The sequence below is a fragment of the Amphiura filiformis genome, chromosome 13 (assembly GCF_039555335.1).
Source record: "Amphiura filiformis chromosome 13, Afil_fr2py, whole genome shotgun sequence".
NCBI lineage: Eukaryota > Metazoa > Echinodermata > Ophiuroidea > Amphilepidida > Amphiuridae > Amphiura > Amphiura filiformis.
Window position 1 is genome coordinate 46,131,044 of NC_092640.1, and position 23,373 is coordinate 46,154,416.

The window sequence follows — 23,373 nt, forward strand, 5'->3', positions numbered from 1 at the left end:
AAGACGAAAGTGAAGCACGGCATCAGTGACTTAACTTTAGTAGATGGGTCCACAGCACATGATGAAGACAAAGAAGAAGAGGTGAATTTATTCTTTTCAAATGTGTTTACTATAATGAGGATACCAGTTAATACTGTTATTTATAAGAACCTGAGACCAGGTAAGAGACGTGGTTATGGAGTTCCTGAATGCCAATGATCTCTTTAGCAAAGCCCAACAGGGTTTCAGAACTGGCTGGTCATGTGTCAAACAACTGTTAGAAATTATGGAAATGTGGACAAGTATGCTAGACGAGGGAGGTGGAATAGATGTAGTGTAGACTTCAAAAAAAAAGCGTTTGACAGGGTACATCACCAGCGGCTATTGAAGAAAGTTAGAGCACATGGTCCACTATTGAAATGGATGGAGGCATTCCTGACTGGAAGGAAACAGAGGACGGCGGAAAATGGAAAATCTCCATCATGCACTCAATGAACCATTTTTGTTTGTGGTTTTCATCAATGATCTTCCTGATGTAGTACAGAGTTTTTCACACATGTTCAAGATGAAGATGACTGCAAGAAGCTGCAAAGGGATCTGGATGAGCTTAGTGATTGTTCAGATCGATGGCAGATTGGTTTATGCAATGCATTTTATGGCAACCAACAAGACCCTCATATAAATACATACAGCATGTCTCAAGGAACCAGTTAACTTGGAGTTAAGTTTGATCCAACATTAACCTTCTGCATTGCAAACATGGTGGTGAAGAAGGCGAATAGTATTTTTGGAATCATTAGGAAAACCTTTGATTTCATTGATGAAGATATGTTGAGAACCCTGTATAAGATCATAGTAAGACCACATTTAGAATATGCCCTGGCAAACTGTATTTGGAGCCCTCTACATCACAAAGGCAACCAGCTACTTGTTGCAGCTACCGGGTGCTCGATGGGACGTTGAAGGCCTAGTTACAATTGAGGTTTAAGGTGGTGCTTATATTCAATGTTTGAGTTGAATTGTTCTTGAATTGTAGACTGAAGAATAGCACTTAAATTAAGCGTAATTTAAGGTCGTAGTGAATTATTATATTCAATGTTTGATTTGAAGGCGTTCTTAAATTTGCACGTCGCACATTAGAGTCGTTGTATTCTAAATTCTTATAGCAATGTGACCGAGCTAGTGCATATGTAGCGAAACATCATCCCGCTGTGCCTCAACATCCGCCTCTCTATAATGCTCACTCCGATCGAGTCGGTGAACGTTTGTCAGTACCGACAAAGACCCCCAGAACCGCTGTGCTAGATAAGTTCATTGCGGCAACATGTAGATGATCACGGCTAAGTTGACTAAACTTAGCCACCTACTTGTTGCAGCTACCGGGTGCTCGATGGAACTTTGAAGGCCTGGTCACGATGGGTGAAACCGGCTCGATGTTAGAAGGATATGGTCATAGTTTAAGGGCATCTCACCCAGCCTTTAGGTCTTATGCTAGGAGGGGTTAGGATTAGGATTAGGCCTTTGTTCGTAAGCTAGACTGGAAGATTAACTAGTCATGTTTTATATGTTTGGGCTTGGGTTGGAGATTACCCTACTTGGCTAATGGTGTGAGTGACTATTATTTTCCGGTGGTGACGTAGGGAGTATTGTATGACTACATGATGTTCTTAGCTCATTCAGTTATGTGATGGTGCCGTACAACATGATTAGAGTGGTCGCATGACAAGGGTTTATGATTTGTAGACTGAATACTAGTACTTGCAGTAAGAGTAGTTTAAGGGGGCTCTTATATCCAAAGTTGCACAACTTAGAGTCAATGTATTCTAAATTCTTATAGCAATGTGACCGAGTTAGTACATCAGTAGGGAAACATCATCCCGCTGTGCCTCCACATTCGCCTCTCTATATGCTCACTCCGATCGATTCGGCGAACGTTTGTCGGATCCGATAAAGACCCCCCAGAACCGCTGTGCTAGATAAGTTCATGGCGGCAACATGTAGATGATCACGGCTAAATTGACTAAACTAAGCAACCAGCTACCGGGTGCTCGATGGATCTTTGAACGCTTGGTCACGATGGGTGAAACCGGCTCGATGTTAGCGGGGACGTGGTCATAGTTAAAGGGGCATCTCACCCAGCCTTTAGGTCTTTGGCTAGGCATGCTAGGAGGGGTTTGGATTAAGATTAGGCCTTAGATCGTAAGATAAACCGGGGATTAACTTGTCGTGTTTCTTTATGTTTGGGCTTCGTTCGGTGTTTGCCCGACTTGGCTAGTGGTGTGAGTGTCCTGTAGTGACGTTAGGGAGTGGTGTATGACTACATGAACTTCTTTAGCTCATTTCGTCATTAAGAGTAGTAGTTTTTCGGGTTATCTTTAATGTCCTCCGAAATCTATTTTTCATACTATCTCTTTGGTGGCAGCATTTCGGATACTACAGTAAGCCACATAGTCTCTGTATTGCATGGTGAGTGTTGATGTATCTTTTCCATGCATGGTACTTTTTCGTAACTTTCTATAATGGCTCCTTACACATCCAAAGCGGTTTTCGCCGTTTATCTTGTCTTGGCTTGGATTTTGGTATATGTCTTTCCATGGCTTCATTTACTTATATTCAATGTTTGCTTTGAAGTTGTTCTTGAATTGTAGACTGAGGGATTAACTAGTCATGTTTCTTATGTTTGGGCTTGGGTAGGAATTTGCCCTACTTGGCCAGTGGTGTAAGTGACTAAATTGTCCGGTAGTGACGTTAGGGAGTGGTGTATGACTACATGGTGTCCTTAGCTCATTTCGAATATGATGTCGCCCAACGGTATGATTAAAGTGCAGTGATAAGGGTACGATATCGGTATGTAACCGGTAAGCTGAAGACTATTACATTAAAAATAGTTTATTTGATTTGAAGGCGAATTGAAGACTGAAGACTAGTACTTAAATTAAGAGTAGTTGAAGGTGGTAGTTTAATAGTTATATTCAATGTTTGATTTGAAAGTTTCCTTAAGGTTGCACACCTTAGAGTTGATGTATTCCAAATTCTTATGTGATTTTACAAACCGAGCTAGTGCATCAGTCCCGGCATCAGTAGCGAAACCGGCTGTGTCACTACATCCGCATATCTATATGTTCACTCTATATGTGAAAGTCCGAGAAATTATTATCTAAATGATGTGTTTGGGCCTCAAGCAAACTGACATATGAAAATATTGAGAGAGAAATAATTTAGAGAGACATATTTTCATATGTCAGTTTGCCAGCGGTAATCCAGCGACCGGGGTTCAATCCCCGCTGAGTCCTCATTTATTCACTCTCCATATGTTCATATGCAGTTTGCTCGAGCCCCAAACACATCATTTAAATAATAATTTCTCGGGCTTGCATCGTTTATTTCTGATCCTTGCATATATTAATTTGTGTCTCGCATTGTCTTACGCCCTGCTAGGGTGAAGCATATAGGCTGCCTCCTTCTTCATTATTTAATATACAGGCCGCTGAGACACAATGAGAGAGTTATCATGGGGACTTAAGTTGAGATTGGCCGAGTACCAACTGTTAACTCAGGTAGTACAGTGCATAATTTAATTTGTGTCTGGCATTCATACTGCAGTTACTGTCCGTTTTCCTATACACAATACACAGTGCTCTCACCATTGACGCGTGACCTCTACAAATGATGTATGTTGGAAGAATGGGCACTTGCCTAGTTAACATCACTGTGTGAAAAATAACCAGCCAATATTTAACTTATTCTCCAAACTTCTAGCAAATATATTTCTCTAACATGACCTAAAATTACAGCTAGTAATATTGGTATCGGACCGCTCACTTCTGAAGGATGCCACTGTAGGTGATTGACAAAGGGTCGCACTTTTCTGATAAATAAGTGACAGTGAACATGAAATATCAGCGCCCATAAACCCAAGTTAGTAGCTAGTTAGTGGAGGCCGTCACGGACTGATTATTGATTATTGAAGTGCCTTATTAATAGATACGCACGATTTAGGGCAAGAAAAACAAACCGGGACACTTTTGGAGACATCATCATCATCATCATCATCATCATCATCATCATCGACATCATCATCATCATCACTTTCTACATTTTTTCTAAACAACATAGGGCCTAACGTTTTAATAAGATTTTTTTCTTGAAATGCATGTAACTATAATTATTGTTTAGAGCGTGATGAAATAAAACATCACGATTTTCATCACAAAACAAATATAATGCATAAGAAATCGTTTGTTTTAGAGCGTGATGATGAAATAAAACATCACGGTTTTCATCACGAAACAAAGTAATACATGAGAAATCGTTTGTTTTAAAGCGTGATGAAATAAAACATCACGATTTTCATCACAAAACAAAGTAATAGGCCTACAAAAGAAATACATTTTTCGAGAGTGATTAAATAAAACATCACGATTTTCATCACGGAACAAAGTAATACATAAGACATCGTTTGTTTGATTGCAATCAACCGCGACAGTTCGTCTCACACACATAACAATGCACTGCGATCAAATAGGTTGATGACAACATTTGATTGAATGGACTGCACGTACAGCCTCTATGCAAATTAGAGTTTGTCCGACAAGGCCCGCAGAGCTGGCACAGTGATTGCTCGCGGGCAACCCAACCCAAACCTCCATGTGGTGTCGGATGGGTAATGCTAACTTGGGCAATGGGGAAACAGGCGTGGAAGCGAAGATTTCGGCGTATTCGGAGGACCATGTTTAGTTTTGGCCACGGTATAGCCACTTCTTCAGCTGATTCGGCCTGGTGTGGCTCTGAGAAGACACCGTTTGGTTTTTGAAAGGAAATTTACGCACAAGCATCCGAGAGGAAATACAGCAAACGTATCCGTACATGTTCAGCATAGCATAGCCAACGTGCAGTGAAGCAGAGAAAGAATTCATGGTATTGAATAGGATCGAACAAAGGTACTGGATGCTGGAGATTATGTAACTGGCGCAAATAGCCATAGTAGCTGAAGGCGCCATTAAACTCAAAGAAAGAAAGAAAGCAAGCAAATTAGAGTTTACACACGCTGCAGCTGGGGTAATCGACCGAAGCTGGTTGCCGTTAGTGATCGAATGCATGAGCTTATTTGCTTTACTGAATCGATTTACTGGATTAATTTCCTGTTAACTTAGTTTAATGCCACAAAGGTCGAATCGGGCTTGCCATGGACCATAAGTGCATCATGTGTCTTACGCCCTGCTAGGGCGAACCATGTAGGCCGCCTCCTTCTTCATTATTTAATATTATAATTGGCCGCTGAGACACAATATGAGACATGATGCAGTCATGTCTACAGTAGAATTCACCTCGACCTTTGCAGGACTTAAACCACATTAAAAGCTATTAAACCAAGATAACACTCATTGAAACAGCTCAACTGATTAAATCGGATCTTCTCTGGCTGTGCACATGTGTCTGTTTTATATGTGCGATATAGCAATGAGCTGCTATAATACAGCTTCAGTTGGGTAACCGATTATAAAGGAAACGCAAGGAAACAATGGTAGTGGACCTTTGTTCACGAAATGAGACAATGGCCTGCTTTTTGTTAACCAGCATTCTTGAAAATGAGCAACATAATGATTGTTGACTTAACACGGTTTGGAAATAATTTCTTCATATTTTTGGTGTTATCTGTCGTTTACATATCCTTCCTAAAACACAAAAGTGCGACCCTTTGTCAATCACCTACAGTACCCAATTTCGGCATACTATATAAAAAAACTCATCATGATGATTGTCAGAGAATAGTTTAAATGTAGCTTGTACCGTTATTTTGTGGCATCCTTCAGAAGTGAGCGGTCCGATACCAATATTTTCGGTCAAATCTCCATTCAATTAACACGGGGAGTTGGGTAGCTATGCCTTGCCCTCACTCATATTTTACAAAAGTGCGACTATTTCTGAACATCTAACCTAGCTGTAATTTTAGGTCATGTTAGAGAAATATATTTGCTAGAAGTTTGGAGAATAAGTTAAATATTGGCTGGTTATTTTTCACACAGTGATGTTATCTAGGCAAGTGCCCATTCTTCCAACATACCTCATTTGTAGAGGTCACGCGTCAATGGTGAGATCACTGTGTATTGTGTATAGGAAAACGGACAGTAACTGCAGTATGAGAGTTATCATGGGGACTTAAGTTGAGATTGGCCGAGTACCAACTGTTAACTCAGGTAGTACAGTGGTAAGACTATGAATCCAGCGACCGGGTTCAATCCCCGCTGAGTTATGATTTTTTCTCTCTCGATATTTTCATATGTTAGTTTGCTCGAGCCTCAAACACATCATTTGCATATTATTTTGCATACAACTGCCTTCATCGATAAAATGAAAATTGAGTTTTTAATACCACCATTCCTTCTAAATGAAATAAGCAATCTTGGAATGTTCAGATTGTTTTAACCACCGTCATTATTTAAATAATATTATTTACGACAAAAGTTGTTTTGTTTCCAAATATTATTTACGACAAAAGTTGTGTTGTTTCCAAATATCCTTCTCGTATCTAGTGAAGAATAGTGTGACATGATCTGCAGGCTTATTTAATTTGGGATGGGGCTGTGATGGGTTTTTTTTTCTTTTTTCCATAATTTGTTTTCAAAAATCGAAAGGTGGGATGGTCCTAGAGGTGATTTTGCACCTGTTTGTCCCATTCTTTTCGCTGGCATTTTATTCTATTTACCTTGTCTTGATTAGTATGTGCAATATTTATATATAATATATTTTGTAATTGTATATGAGCCAGTGATGAAGCATAATAAATAAAAATAAATAAATCTGATCCAATCAAGCTATAAAAATGTCGGACAATTGTGAAAATTACGGGAAGCTTATATACTGTAATGCTGTACAGTCTATAGCACGAGGAACATATCTCATTTTATTCATCTATTTTAGTTGATAGTTGACGACTTCTCCCGCTACTTGAATTCAAAAAGATTGGTCAGATCATTTTAAGAAACATTTCATGAAATGACGCACACCGCAACTCAAATTTTATCCAATCCATAGTAGATTATTTATTACAAATCGAATATATTATAAGAAAATACCCAAAAAAATAAGACTATTTACATCATGTTTTGAAGACTTCTCCTATATATATTATTATTACAAACTTACATTTTGCAAACTATAGTGAACCCAGTTAATCTGCAAGTATTATCATAGGAGCTGAGTTCATGATTTACCAGCATTTTGAAGTACGAAGAGTGGACAAAAAGTTCCCGTAACAGGTGTTTTTCTCCACCCGTGAGAGGATTTGTAGTAATTTACTGATGATTTAGAATAATGAAGAAATAATAATAAAATAACCCCACATTTGTAGAGCGCAATTTGCATCACAGATGCCCCAACGCGCTGACCAAATAGAAATGAGCAAACTACATTATAATATCACACTAAAAATACAATACACATTTTGCTATGTTTACTGTGCATTTTAGAGGACCAAACAAGCATGATCTGCATTCAATTCTTTTTAAAAATTAATTACATCAGTTTACATCTTCCAAATTGACATGTGACGTGGTATATCGAAAGCAGACACTTTTGGGCAGGGTTGTAAATGTAGAAATAGCAAAAACTCTGCCCGGGGGTGATTTTTTCACAATTTGGGTTTGTTGTAAATTTGTGATGTTAATGATTTTTAAAATATTGTCTGACAGTTTCAGACCAGAATATAACTGGCATCTTGTATTTTTTCAGACATTTTTCAAGGTCATTCCTATTCTCATTATTGTCAATAATATTTTTAAAGGCCGATATCTCAATTTCCAATTTTATAATACCATAACTTACGAACTCACTATCTTTGCTTAGGAATGTCCGATTTTATTGGGGAAAATGGCATTGTGGAGCAAAATTTCTCTATTATGTAAAACACTCAGAATTGATAACCTGCCCAAAAGTGTCTCTTTTTGATATGACACGTCACCTTTTTTTTTTTTCAGGCGATATGCTGAGTAGCTCTGAGTAGACTATACCGAACAGCCGGGTTTAGTAATCAACACAGAAGTCGGCTGGTTGTGGGCCTCCTCTATGTCCTGGGAAAAAAGAAATAAAATGAAATATTTTGTTACATTCAAAATTTGTCACAAAATGTTGCACTCGTATAGACAATAGACCTTCTCTTGGGTCCGTGGGTAACGATAATGTTACCTACCATTATTAGAGCGGTTAGTACATTTTCGTGGTCAATAAAAAGAATAGGTCTGTAGATTAAAGCCATATTATAACATTTCCATAAGAAATAGAATTTTATTTTTCGGTATAAAATGTTAGTTTTCACAGTCAGATATGTCCTCCTTTAATTTGGGCCTAAACAGACGAGGCAAAACAAAGAAATCACTATTTAATACTAGCGCATATATGTCCCCATGGCGAGCCACTCATTCTAACGTGAGTCGTGTCGGTTCTTTTGATATGTTACGACTGCCAGCACGCCATGTACGTACTTTGTTATGCACATCGGTTCCTGCGTTTTATTCAAAACCTCGGATTTTGACTTAACTACAGCACCTAGAGTCCTGATTTTTGCTGATTATGTTAGTTTAATAACGTACATTATCAGCTATTATCATCGTGTAAAAACAGAATCTTGAAAAATATTGAGGGCGTCCTCTTCAGCAAATGTTATAATATTGCAGACGATGGTGGACTACATTATTCAATGTGGCAACAGCCAAAAGCGTAAACAAAACAGACAATATGACGGCAACACTGCCTGCACGATGGACGCAATTATTTTTCCCGGAGCCAAGATCCGTTCTTAGCTCTATTGGCCGGGTGGCCCCATTACAGAAAAAAAATGCACAAAATATATTTCCCAGTGCAATATATACATTTTCACATGAAAATAAATAATTTTAAATTCAAAGAAAAAGAAGAAGAAAAATTTTTAATCATCGCCGGGGATGGGAATCGATCTCGGGACCCTTTGCGTGGGCGGCGAGATCCGTAACCACTACACCACGTAAACTCATTGATACACGTAGGGGAAATTTTCAGTATATATCGTAACATATCGTGCGTTATTCATACAAAAAAAATTAAAAAAACAGTACTTACAATGAGGTTCACTGGCGAACCTCAACGGATTTAGACTGATAAAATAGTGCTTAATAACATACGTACAGTTTTGGAATAATTTGAGACATTTTTGTGTTTACGTGTAAAACCAATGACAACGTCAAAATTGAGCCAATCTTGGCCGGCCCCCCCTGTAATATTGCTTTAAATGCGTTATCGTCAACACACAGTGCTTCAAACGTACTAAAACTTAGTTGCTGGTTTGTCGGTGCACTAATTGCCGGCGAAATGCATGACTTCAACTTTTGTACCGGGCTTGAATACGAGTTTCACGGTCCTAAGCTATACAAAAGTACCGTGCTGTTGAGGATTGGGTGCACCTTTTAATTTTTCAGGTAGACTTTCTGTCTAGCTTGCAAAAAAAACCTCTTTCCTTGATTTTAATTAGGGAGTCGGGACATTTTGTACAAATATTTCAATTTCCTGAGCAAAAACATGCTCATGCAGTAGGTTTATTAAACAAACTCTTTAGGCCACGGCCCATGGAGACAAAAAATTATACAGTGTTGTCCTTGGAGGACTTTATACAAAATGCAATATACAAGAATTTGGCAAAATTAACAGAGATTTTTACATTTGTGAAAAGCGAGTATAATTTATTGCGGTTTGGACTTTGCCAGAAGTGTGATGTATAGTTATGTACAATATGCTTCTACTGATAGTTCTGTCATGTAAGAATTGCCATTAAAAAACAAAACTTGCCATGTTCATCTAACAGATCGTTACAGATGGACCTCCATTGCGTTGTAGTCTTCAGTGTTTCAAATGCAGGGTTCCACCACGTGTCCATCTGATTATCCTTACGCATCATTACAGACAGCCCGTCTCTCGCACAGCTCAGGATGTCATTGGATACTACATCGATCGCAGAATCACCGGCAATCCAGCCTCCTGCGTTGTCAAATATGGCGTGAACCTAAAAGGAAACATTTTATTAATTATTTACCCGGTTTTATCTCCCATAGAGTAACCACATCTGCTGCCACACCACACTTGCCATGTTTTTTTTTGCACGTTTCCAATGTTTACCATAGTAGTGTATGACTCACGGAATGATTTAATAATTCCCGGAATAATTAGATCTTTTGGACAAGGAAATTCCGTTCGAGCACATAATGGTTCGAGCAAAGAAGATTAGAGCTTCTCAAGTGACATGAATATCACGCCAAGGAGTTTCACCACTGTGATCCCAAAATTTCACAATATAGGTACGTTTGTTTGTTTCAAGCTTTAATCTAAACTGAGCTCAAAAAGAAACTTATATTTTTTTACAACTTGTGAATCACAAGGTCATATCTTAAAATACTGTCAATCAAAATGAACCAAAATTACACACAGGATTACTTTAATACTCTACTCAAAACATATGTCAGTAACCAAGCAGTTGTCCAACTGACACAACAGCAAAATGCACTGTCATGGGACAGCTTCCTGGAATTCCTCCACTTTCATAGCCCAACATTTGACACATAGCACAAAAAATCTGTGAGAATGCACACAAGATCCTTGCACAGATGATAAAACGGTGCTGCTTAATGCTTTTCATACACTTTTTTCATGAAACAGGGCTGGACTGTGAATGTGGTCCAGGAAGCTGTCCCATGTCAGTGCATTTTGCTGTTGTGTCAGTTGGATAACTGCTTGGTTACTGACATGTGTTAAGAGTAGAGTATTGAAGTAAACCTGTGTGTAATTTTGGTTCAATTTGATGGACAGGATTTCAAGATATGACCTTGTGAAAAATTATAAGTTTCTTTTTGAGCTCAGTTTACTTACTTCATCATTAAAAAGACCGTCGTAAAGCTGCTCTCGTCCTGGATATCGCACGATTTGGTCCAGGGTTAAGTCCCAGCCCTGTAAAATGACGAATAATGTGGCGTCATATACTTTGCTGAAGTTGGTGTCAAAATTCAAAATAATAAAAATGGAATCAAAATTATACTTCTACGCTACTCAAATTGGGTACACTCATCAGAGCGCCATCACCGGATCAACCGGCGTCTTCAGCGGATGTTATTGCTCTGAGGATTTGTTGTTGCTAGTGATGTTGTTGAGACACCTCCGATGACGTCACAGGTGTGGATGACGTCAAACAAGAAGATGTTGTGGCGCCACTTGGCTCTGGGGGATCAGGAGGTCAAACAGGGTCGATGTCTAACCCTTTGTTTCGATTCAGTCTGGATCTGTTAATTCTGATATGAATTGCTTTGAAGACCATACGAGGGAAGTCCTTAGACTCCCTCTAGACCCCCTCTCTAACACATTTATGTTTTCCCAGTCAATCTGGTGCCCTCTGCTCCTGTCAATATGTTCGTTAATCGCTGACTTGGAACTGGCCGCTTTGGATTTATGTTCTGGTAGCCTCCTTTTGAGCTTGCGTCAAGATTCACCAATGTATAGGGAGTCACAGATTTGCAAGGGATGCTGTACACGACATCAGATTGCCTTTCTTGTTCAGTTTTGTCCTTTGGGGAGAAAAGAGATCTGCGTAGGGTATTATGAGGTTTGAAAGTTGTGCTAACACCTGCAGAGTTAAAAGCCATGTGCAACCGTTTCGAGAGGCCTTCCTCTCCGGTGAGTGTTCAGAGTTTTTACCAGTCCATTATACGTAATTTATATATACAGGGGAAAGAAGTACCACGCATCGCACAATTGAACATGGAATTACAATGAAAATATGACATGTGAAGTGGTGAAATGTCACTTAAACGTGAGTAAAAATCACAAGCTATTCATAAAAATGTTACAATTGTTTCGAACAAAGAAATTCCGCCATTAAATTGGTCACTGACCCAACAGACTTGTCCAAATTTGGGCGCAAGCACACAAACATTCATTCTGAATTCGGCGGCGCCCAAAGCGGTGGGGGGGGGGGCTAATTTGAATAAAATGAATGAACACGCTTTGAATTGATGATTTGTTTACGGGCAGCTCAGCAGTCATGGGGAAAGCATGCGTTTTGTGTGGTAATATTAAACCACTCAGATCGATAGACACTCGCTGGCATTGTTATACAATAGAGGGTAGTTAGTAGCGTTCTGAGTGTAACAGCGATCTTCATAGGGGAGTGTAATATCGCATACACTCATGACCATGATGACGTCCGTTTTACGTCTCATGGACTGAATAGCACAACCTCTCATAATGCTCAGAAACTGCGTTTATACCAAGTTCAGATAAGTTATGATAATAATTGGGAAGAGATATGCTAAATGAATACCGAACTGAATATAGAACCTGGTAGAATTATATATCCGTGTAATAATCTTATAATCTTACGGTGATCTGGTCCTTTTCTCTTGCAATGCAATGCTCATCGTAAGCCCATCCATTGACGAAACCAATTGTCTTTCCAGTTAAGTCTGTCCAGGTAAAGCCACCGGGGTTGCCTTTCTTCACCATGAAGACGGTTTTGATGGGGTAGCTATATGCCGTGGTGAACTTAAATGTGCGTGGTCTATCGAACGACTGCACCCAACCTGCAGTGTTTTAAATTTAAAAAAATATACATAATATTGTTTGTTTTGAATTTAGAATGATGTAGTAAATTGGTTTGTTATGCTCATAATAATTATTGTATATTAATGAAATATGATAGTAAACTCGAATGAACAGAAATGTTGATGTAGCCACGTAGAGTCACAGACCCTAGAAAGAAGGGTTGTGTCAAAATACTTCACTATCAGATCTGCCCTGCTCTGTTGTAACAGCCGGATTAAAAAGGTTTTTGAGCTTTCGTCAGGTGTGATTCTGACTTCTTCAAGACTACTTATAGTGTAAAACATTGTTTAGATGGGTCATTAATATTGTGCCATCATGCCTTCGCAACCCGACGTCTAATAAGCCAATCTTGTTGAGGTTCCCGAAAAAGAAAAGGTATAGAGGCTCGTGTCTGCGATCTGATATACATTCATATACCTACTTTGTCTATAGTTAGCCTTTTATGCCTAGTACCACAATGTACATTATGCGTCATGATAATTATCTAATTGATTGTTTGATTAAGATGCAGTTGTGGATACACCCGTGCTGTTGACATCACTGATCAATCGAGTGGACTTCGGATTCACAATTCACTTGCTCTCGTGCGGGCTCACCATGATGCAGTCATGTCTACAGTAGAATTCAATTCGACCTTTGCAGGACTTAAACCCCATTAAAAGCTATTAAACCAAGATAACACTCATTGAAAGCAGCTCAACTGATTAAATCATATCTTCTCTGGTTAAATACACACATCATATGTTTCTGCTTTTACACGTACAATGGAGCAATGGCTGGGATTATAGTTTCAGTTGGGTGAACGATTATAAAGCGAGCGCTAGAGAACAATTCTGTGTGGGCTTTTGTTTACGAAATGAGACAAAACTCTGCTTATTGTTAACCAGCGTTCTTGAAAATGAGAAACATGGTGGTTTGCAGACTTAACACGGTTTGGAAATAATTTCTTCATATTTTTTGGTGTTATCTGTCGTTTACATATCATTCCTAAAACACCAAAGTACGAATATTTCCAAACATCTAAATTAGCTAAAAATTTAGGACATGTTACAAAACTATATTGTCTAGAATTTTAGAAGAGTACTTTTAATATTGGCCGGTTATTTTTCACACAGCGACGTTAACTAGGCAATGTACTATTACCTATAACATTAACTAAAACACCAAAGTACGAATATTTCCAAACATCTAAATTAGCTAAAAATTTAGGACATGTTACAAAACTATATTTTCTAGAACTTTAGAAGAGTACTTTTAATATTGGCCGGTTATTTTTCACACAGCGACGTTAACTAGGCATATCCCCATTCTTTTAACGTAGGCTATTTGTAGAGGTCACGCGTCAATGGGAAAGAGCACTGTGTATTATGTATAGGAAAACGGACAGTAACTGCAGTATGCTCGACCTAAATAGCCCTCTAAACATAGACAATCGAGCTCTTCGCTTGACAGCCACGTCACTGTGCGTCTTCCCGTCTCGTAGGTCATATTTATGATTGAGCTTCCCAACAACCAGGAGGGTAAGTACAGACCATCATGCCAGTGGAGCATGAGATTCGTTATCTAGCTATACCTACCTACACATCCGTCATAATATTGTGCAAAAAGTCCGTCTCCACCCTGAGGTCTGGCACCAGGTTGAGATTCCCAACAACGTGGAGGAGAGTCATAAACCATCTGGCAACTCTTGCCTGCGATCTGACATACTGAAAACAAAATACCAAGGTATTGGCAATAAGCATATCCAATCATTGCCAATGGGAAAAGGAGTTTAATCTTTTCACGACGGATTTCTTTTATTTTTTAAATGATATATCTCTCGCTCCATCTCGACTGTCTGGCCTTCTCTCATTTTTCGTTACCTATCTTTCTTCCTTTTCTCTCTTTCTGTCATTCCTCAATTAGGCATTCTTTCGTGAGGAAGAAAGTAATATAAAAATTTTCAACCATAAATAGGCATGCCTACATACCGGTAGAAGCTAGGTCAATCTGAAATCCCCGAAGTTCACCAGATGCATCATCGCTGTAATAAAATATTAAGAACAAATTAAACAATAATACATTGTGCACATTTAAGTATATAATGCGTAGTGATATAGAGAAAGGGTGGAATGTTGTCCAGGTGCTTTATGCAGGAACCATCTTGTACAAGATGTTCGGCGTGTGACGCAGCACCATCGACCTCTATGCTTTAACTCATATAGAGGACGTGGGTTCGAGCCCCAACGGCGCCAAAGTGTTTCTCGCTTGCGTGTCTGTTAACAGGTGTACATTATACAGGAAAGTGCAGCAGAAATATTATTGTAGCGAAATGTGTTATAGATGAAATATCATTACTCACATGTATCCATAATTGTTTCCAGTGTGTTCGAATGATAGCTGCCAAATCTTATCATCGTTACCCTGGCCAGCAGCGGGAGTCCCACCCCCTGGATTGCAAATAAGAAGATCAACGTGTACATATTGGTCATTGTTCTGAATCCTTTCTTCTATTTTTAATTTATAGGTAATAATATACACTTTTTTGTTTTGTGTAAATGTAAATTTTATATTTAAAACAGCATCATGGAAATCCGAAGAAGAAGTGAAGAACCAGCACTTTATAATGTGGCAAATATGAAATAGTTAAGGGCTGGGGTATGAACGTTTGGACAGTATTTATTTTGGGACATTAGAGCACATCAGACATATCGAATTGCATTCTGAATACGAAGAATGTCATTCTGATATCAAATAGTTTTGATTTTTGAAATTCGCAATTTAATACACATTTTATGGCAAATCATTAAAATTTATATTTTTGATATTTAACAGTACTTGAAGTAAACTTTATAAATCTGATGATTTATACTTAAAGTGTATGTAGGTGGGATGAAAAGCCGACGATCAATTGAAAATTTTGACCTTTCGTATTGAAGATATGGATTTTTTCACAAAACACCAAAAAAATAAGGTCTTTTGGGACAAAATCCATATCTTCAATATGAAAGGTCAAAATTTTCAATTGACCGTCGGCTTTTTCCTCCCTGCTACATACACTTTAAGAATATATCATTAGATTTATATAATTTACTTCGAGGACTGTTATATATCAAAAATTTGAAAAATATCAAATTTTTATAATTTGTCATAAAATTTGTATTATATTGTGATTTTTAAAAAATGAAAATTATTTGATATCAGAAAGACATGCTTCGTATTCAGAATGCAATTCGATAGGTCTGAGGTGCTCTCATGTCCCATAAAAAATACTGTCGAAACGCAATAAACGCTCATTTTGGATCCCTTAACAATTTAAACAATCAATTAAATGTAAAGATAGATAGATTTGCAAGCAACATTTTCATTTGATTACATAAGACATTTTAGACGGTGATTTAATAAAATGACGTAATGTTTACTGTAAAACATCCAATTTTAAGGTTTTAATATCCAATTCACGTTTTAAACAATAGTAACACTAATATTTAAGACTCTATGTAAATCAATTCACTGAATTTTAAAGCTAACTATTTAGACTCTTACTTCAAATTTGCGTTTCATTTGTAACTAAAATTGCTTTAAACTCCATATGCAGTGTCGGCCTTTAAATATTTTCATTATCTAAATCAATATACTATTGAAAAATAACACTTTGATGTTTTGCAAAAGTTCATTCTACAAATCATATACTTTGAAAACTTGCTTGATTTATTGTTGTTGATGAGTTATGTACGTTTTACAAAAGTGTTTTTGTTCAGCCCTCCTTATAACATAACTCAAGCCCGAACTCAAGAGCCACAGGACCTACAAAAGTATGTCTGTGATATAATATCTGAATATTCTTCTACACACTCGCTATGAAATGCAATTTTTGCCAAAGCTCACTGCCAATCGCAAGATACTGTGAACTACCAAATCGCAACAGTTAAAAATTGTTGCTAACCTTAACTAAGCAGTTGTTGTCATAAGTAATTGCGCACTGCTTTCATTAAATTCTTGAAATATTTCAGATATTTTCTTATTTCTAAATTACAATACCTAATTGTCCAGCATTGGTTCCAACACCTGGTACCATCACATCTATCATTTGTTTACCGCCGCCATTGTTACTCATGGCAACAATTGCAAGAATAAGAGCAATGGCTCCAACAACAAGTGCGATGACGATAATGACAACCAGGACTGTATTACTCTCTTCTTCCTCTTTCATTTCACTGAGATTTTCTGTGGACTTTGTAGGTTCCATCATTAGGATTCGGATTTACCTAAGGATATAATAAAGAAATAAGAAGTTACATAATACCTGTCTGTCCATCGCTGGTTCCGCTGCCTCCGCTTGACGTCACAGATATGCGTTGTTTTCCACCCTTATTCATTGCAACGATGGCAAGAATTAGAGCAATGACTGCCACAAGTACTGCGATGACAGTAACAATTATCAGGACTGGTTTATTCCCCATTATTGTGGATTGGGATTACCTAAGGATAATATGATATAAAGAATCGAAAAATCCTTGTAAACGAATGAAAGATGACCAGCCTTAGGTCAAAATGAAGGATTTATGTTAATGCAAAACGTTTGCGCAATACACAATATAATGACTCCGTCCACCTGAAGATAGAATTTGGACTAGATTGCAGGATTGGGATTAAGGATAATGGTTGTAGGGTTAGGATTAGGGTTAGAATTATGATAAAAGTATCAAGGGCAGGCGTAGGGTTGGGCGGATACCATTATAATACTAAGGTTGCTCCAAAATTTGCTCGTTATTATATTTTTACAAATTTATTTCCCCAATTATCTCGAATTATGAATAAGGTATGATATGCTAACGTGCAAAGTTCTAGTGAATTCGTTTTAACGTGTACAAAAATAAAACTAGATCCTTTCACAAACGTCCGACCAATGACGCCACTTCAACGCGTAACGATGGCAAATTAAGCTTTTGTATTTCCAAATATTTGTTCGGAACGCCCGGATGGGGTGAGCTTCGTAATTTTGAGCCAGATAACGGCACATCTCGAACACATTAAAAAAGACATCAGTATACGAGTCTCTAACGCTCCTTATTAGAGTTAGGTTCAATATTGAAAGAGAGACCCGGGCACGTATTCTCACAATGCATTTTTGCAAACGAACTGCTAAGTCCAAGTGATTATGGTGGGACAAATGGTTGTGGGTTTATACTACAAAATGTTGTGATGATTGGTTGTGTATTGGTGTGACGTTTAGGTGTGGGGCTGTATTCATTAGTGGGTGTTTTCCCAGGCATGTGTTTTCCTATGTTATAAATTGTGTCTTGTGTATGCTATGTGTTCAAAAGGCTTCAAAACTAGGCTTCCTATACCCATGCAAACATAATGGGTACCCAATCAGGTGTAACAAACTTTGCTGATTTCGATTAATTCATTTCTTCCTCGGTCATACACACATGGAGTCACCGTAACTCCTCACGACTATACCTATAACCATGCTACATGTATTGCTACTAACCTATAAACTTAAACATTTTCTATTGGTATCGGTAATTTTCTGCACCGATAACCACTGCACTTGACAGACAGACAACTTCTCTGCAAATAATCGGTGACAAAGTTGGTTGAACTTAAGTTGTGACAGAGCACCGTTGTCTGATATTGAGTATGGTAGATAATAATTGTTCTGCATTTTATATACGCATGCCCTATATCTCCAAATAAATGCAGCATAGTGCAGTTATGTTGCACAGCAAACATGATTCGACCTTTGCAGTACTTAAACCTGGTTAACAGGAAAGTACTCCAGCAAAAGCAATCGATAAAGTCTAGCCCATTCTCCACATTGAATGGTGGACTGCACTTATGCCCAAATATGGCACTTGCCAATCAATAATCACCCACTTGACCAAAGTTATGGACAGACACGGGAGTTGTTTTTGCTGTTATATGTCATTTACATATCAGGTAGGTACGAACATTTGCAGATGCCCAACCTACTCAGTTTTTAGCCTACATGTAATGTATACAATATTCTTGATTGACAGCAAGTACAAAAAATATCCGTCAAGTGGTTTAGCTTTAATGCCCTTCGGAAGAGAGCGGTCCAAAAGTGAGTGGTAGTCACTAGAAGTTGCATTCGATGTACACAGGGAATTTTGAAGGGCATGCCGTGCCCTTCCTTACTAAAACACCAAAGTGCGAATATTTCCAAACAGCTAAATTAGTAAAAAAATTAGGACATGTTACAAAACTATATTTTCTAGAATTTCAGAGAATACACAGAATATTGGCCAGTTATTTTTCACACAGTGACGTTAACTAGGCAATCCCCTATACCTCTAACATACACTGTTTGTAGAGGTCACGCGTCAATGGTGAGAGCACTGTGTATTGCGTATAGGAAAACGAACAGTAACTGCAGTATGGTTGATCTTGTGTCAAAAAAGATGAAAAATAGCCATGGATAAAACACTTTTGCCCATACGTATATAGAGGCATTATTTTGCCCAAGTGAACAGAAAATGTGTTTAAAAGGCAGCATTTGAGGTTTTTTTAAATACAATGAAAACAAGTAAAATTTGATAGTAAGATAACTGCCTAATCAGTTTTCTCTCCACTATTTGTGCGAAATCGTGTAATAAAGTCTATACAGTGGATTGGAATAATTAGTGAGCATATAAACCTTATTATATGAACGATATCGACGAAAGGTTCCATAACATATTAATGGACTGAAATGGGTCAATTTTGGGTGTGTGGGGAGGAGGTTCTTAGTAAAAAGATGGATACGGGAATGTGGTTTGTACAGATTCGGATATTATTTTCAGGCTTCCTCCGTACTTATTATAATATTATTATTAAAAAGTGATATTGGTTAAATATGACAACAATTTTGCAAGATGTCAATACCGATGCATGTATGACATGATAACAATACCCGAATCGTTTATGCTGAATGAATATTATTACTGGGGCATGAAAACAAAAACAAAGTTAAGTAAGCAACTATTTGAATATTTGTGTTCCAGCCTGTACCAACACTTTTGCATGACCTCATCTATCATATCGGACTGTTTGTGCAAAAGCACCAGCGATTTCAGCTAAACCAATCCTAGAATTCCGTGAACGTTTGTTAATTGTCTGAAATTCCAGTGCATTCATAGTGATATTAGTGTACTAGCACTGTTATAGGTTCGGGTCACCGCCATTGTCACTGGTAATTATGAAAATCTACTCCACTTAAAACGGTTGTGGAAGATTAGCCAGGTAGTTAGTGGTATTGAACCTATCATTTATTTACTGGTATTTGAAACAATTTTATCGCGATATTTTGCTTTCAAATTTTGTGTCAAGGTCAAAAACACATTGACGGGAGAAGACTTATTCGTGTCAATCAATAATCAACGATACTATATTGTTCTGTTTTCGCCCCAGATGCACTTGAATGGACATGAAGCCGTGACCTCAAAATGTGCACAAAAGCGTAATATTTGATTTTGACCCGGTGATTTGTGTGACCATGGGAATGGAATATTCAACAACAAGTTCCCTAACAAATATGTCAAAGTGACTTGATTTCAAAATATGATTAATTCTTGAGCATTGTGTTTCTCACTTGTTTTGTTTTGTTTTTGTTTCTGTTGTTGGTAATACTTCTTTGTTAAAGGAGAATTCCTCTGGCTTATGGCCTTTTGGTCATCTCCTCCATGATTCGTATATCGACCATGGACTTGTTAGCCATCTTCTAGAGTGTCACATAGGTTCTTTATTGGGTTCAAAACTGCTTTAATCATCGATAAATCATAACGACAAATAATGAAAATGGCGCGCACAATAAAGCATGTACCGCATTAGACTCGTCCAGTAAGCTATGCAGACTCATTTGTTAAGCGTTGACTTCTGCAACTTTTGAAATCCAACCCCAGTGAGATGATTGTAATGCTCAAAGAGTTTATATTAAATTTGCTCAATACTCGTTTGTTTTGTAACGATACATTTCTAAGCAGTGTTGTATAACGCATGCAAAGCAGCAAATTAACGAAATCATTATTCGCAGTGTGGACATCTGAGCTGGGATTGCTTTTGAATTGGCTGATAAATTTGTGCTTTACGAATAATAATGGTATCGCAGTTCATTCCATGATACCACAGTTTTGAAGCAATGATAGCACTTGAGATCTTTTCAACTGCGTGGGCAACAACAATGGAGCTGCCAACCCAGATGAAAAGAATTTCACTTGCTAATTTGCTATTTACCTCCCTGAAATATCTAGCGCCGTAATTTGTTTTGGTAATCGCAATCTGACATAGGCGCGTCAGTCGAAATAAAACCTATGGAAACGCAAATAATATGATTGTTGAAAAATGATTTGAAACTGGGCAGATTATTTAAATGTGCATGCAGTGACCCGGGGGGGGGGGGTCACTCCCATTGTGGCCTGTACACCATCCGCGATAATCAACTTTTGGAAAGCACCCTAAACAAGGATTTAACCCTTGGCTAAAATGATACCCTAAACACGGATTTTCTTCCTTGCATCAAATTTCATACCGTAAATTTCATTTCCGCGTATTAGCAATTGCAATTTTGCTACCCTTTTTTCAATATTTCATGTTTTTGACACCCTAAACACGTTACGCGCGTATCGTGCCTACCCACGAAAAACTACCCTTTTTACGCGTTTTCATTATCGCGGATGGTGTACAGGCCACAATGGGAGTGACACCCCCGGGGCAGTGACACATGGAATAATAATCAACTTTGCATTTCATAGATTCCCGAGGGGCACTCAAGTTTGATACTGTACACATGCGTGATGCGTGACCAGAAAAACGCGAAAAAGGGGTTTTTTTTTCAGAGAATAAATGGGAATTGTGTGGGAGGTCAAAACGCATGTTTTATGGAAAAAATTTGTTTTTGATCTCCTACTTGGTGCGTTTAGGGGCCATTGCAGCTAGGTGTGTTGTGTAAAGTTTGTTTCTGATCTGCATCAGGACCATCAGCCAAACAAAATGTTTATATTTAAGCCTCTATATACATTTTTAGGAGGTACATTGAACTTTTTATCAGATTAAAGGCCCATTCAGTGATCCCAGTACAAGTGTAAAAAATAAAATTGTTTATAAATTGCTTAAAATTGAAGAATAAGTCATTCAAATTGTCATTTGGTATTTTTTTAATCAAAAATTTGGCAAAAAAACGAAGAAAACAGTATTGACGAAGTTAAAACCCCATTCAAATACATGTAGCTAATATCCCAGCAAACACCAAAACGTTTTAAAAACATTTTAAATAAGTTATATTTTGGCTTTTGGTTTAGGTAAAAACGTTTTAATAACATTAAAATGTCGGGTTATATAAAGGTCATGATAACGTTTTAAAACGTTTTGTATGAAAACACACTACAACAATATTTTTAAATGTTTTCAAAAATGTTATTGTAAACTATTTTTGCAAACATTTTGGCCAAATATTGTGTCCATACTTAAATAACATTATGTTAAAATATTTGAACCCAGCAAACACAGAAATGTTCTTAAAATATTTTTTTCAAAACCTTTTAAGAACATTTAAATGTCGGGTTATATTAAGGTCATGAAAACGTTTTTAAAACGTTATTGAAAATATTTTGGGCAAACATTTTTCGGAAAATATTTTTTCAACCCGAAAATAACATCCTGTTTAGAATGTTTTGTATCAAGTTTTCAAGAAGAATGTTTTGGAATGTTATTAAAACGTTTTTATACCCTTTATATAACCCGACATTTAAACGTTTTCTGTAAAACATTTTTGTTTGCTGAGCAGTAGATTATCAAAAATGTTTTTAAGGTTATGAAAACGTTTTATACTCTTAATATACCCTTTATATAACCCGACATTTAAACGTTTTCTGACAACCTTTTATAACCTTTTGCGAATGATGTCGAAAACGTTTTGTGTTTGCTGGGATGATACTGTCAGTATATAAATTACAGATTCATGTAAAATGCCTTATTTTGTCTTAAATACTAGTACACGGCTTTCGGCTGAACCAGGCTAGATGTTAGCACATGACAATGACAAAGGTACCAAAATGGGCCTTTAACCCGGCCTTTAAGATGGTATGCATATATCCAACTAAATTATTGTAATATTAAAATTATACAGAACTTACCCTAGGTACAACACGTCCGATTGCGAGGTTTGTTGTGTACTTGTGGATTCGAAAACAAAACGCGTTGAGTGTTTGCAAAGAGTTTATGCGTAGTGAATAATTTAAGTAAGGACACAGAACAAGTTTGGTTCGAGTCGCCTTAACCTGGATACGGTCAATACACAATCTGAATGGGTTAATATGACTGAATATATATCAAAACTTGTCTTTTTGTTAAGTATTGTTTATGCACTCTTGCACAAAGTCAAACATATTAGTCTGGCAGCAAAGCTGGTTAGATGGCTTTGCAAGTTATAGTGCTATTGTTTTGTTGTCGCTGTTTATTCTGTTGTTGTTGCTGTTGTTGTTTTTGTTGTTTTTTGTTTTTAATTTTTTTTTTTGATTAGGTCACCTGAAACTGCCTTCATCCTCACTTCCTTAGATCATTTTTTTTTCAATTTGCATGCTAAATACTTTATTAAAATTCAAATGTTGACCCAGCATGATTCAAATGGGCCTAATCCTCGTAATCTTAAAACAAAAAGGGCCTCATTGTTTTCCTCGAAAATGCTGAAACTGCTAGCAATATCAATTTTACGTGAAAAATGCTGTATCAATGTCAATTTGACCCCCTCCTTCCCCACTTTGCCAGAAACATGCAGAATTCTTAATTTTATGTGGCCTA

General features: G+C 37.5%; 1 protein-coding gene across 2 annotated transcripts; it reads right to left on the reverse strand.

Annotated features, from left to right (window-relative positions):
* Window positions 1-7,020: 7,020 nt before the first annotated feature.
* On the reverse strand, window positions 7,021-22,842 carry LOC140168424 (uncharacterized). Of its 2 annotated transcripts, none has more exons than XM_072191813.1 (9): window positions 22,710-22,842; window positions 16,615-16,841; window positions 14,936-15,023; window positions 14,565-14,617; window positions 14,172-14,300; window positions 12,373-12,572; window positions 10,870-10,947; window positions 9,796-10,009; window positions 7,021-8,048 (listed from the first exon to the last, which is right to left on the reverse strand). In XM_072191813.1, the coding sequence occupies exons 2-9, from the start codon at window positions 16,823-16,825 to the stop codon at window positions 8,002-8,004; spliced, it is 1,020 nt and encodes a 339-aa protein (XP_072047914.1). In that variant the 5' UTR covers window positions 16,826-16,841; window positions 22,710-22,842; the 3' UTR covers window positions 7,021-8,001. The 2 variants fall into 2 exon arrangements, with proteins under 2 accessions (XP_072047914.1, XP_072047915.1); XM_072191814.1 differs by lacking the exon at window positions 16,615-16,841 and adding an exon at window positions 16,880-17,055 and having other exon boundaries at window positions 7,022-8,048.
* Between the last annotated feature and the right edge of the window lie 531 nt (window positions 22,843-23,373).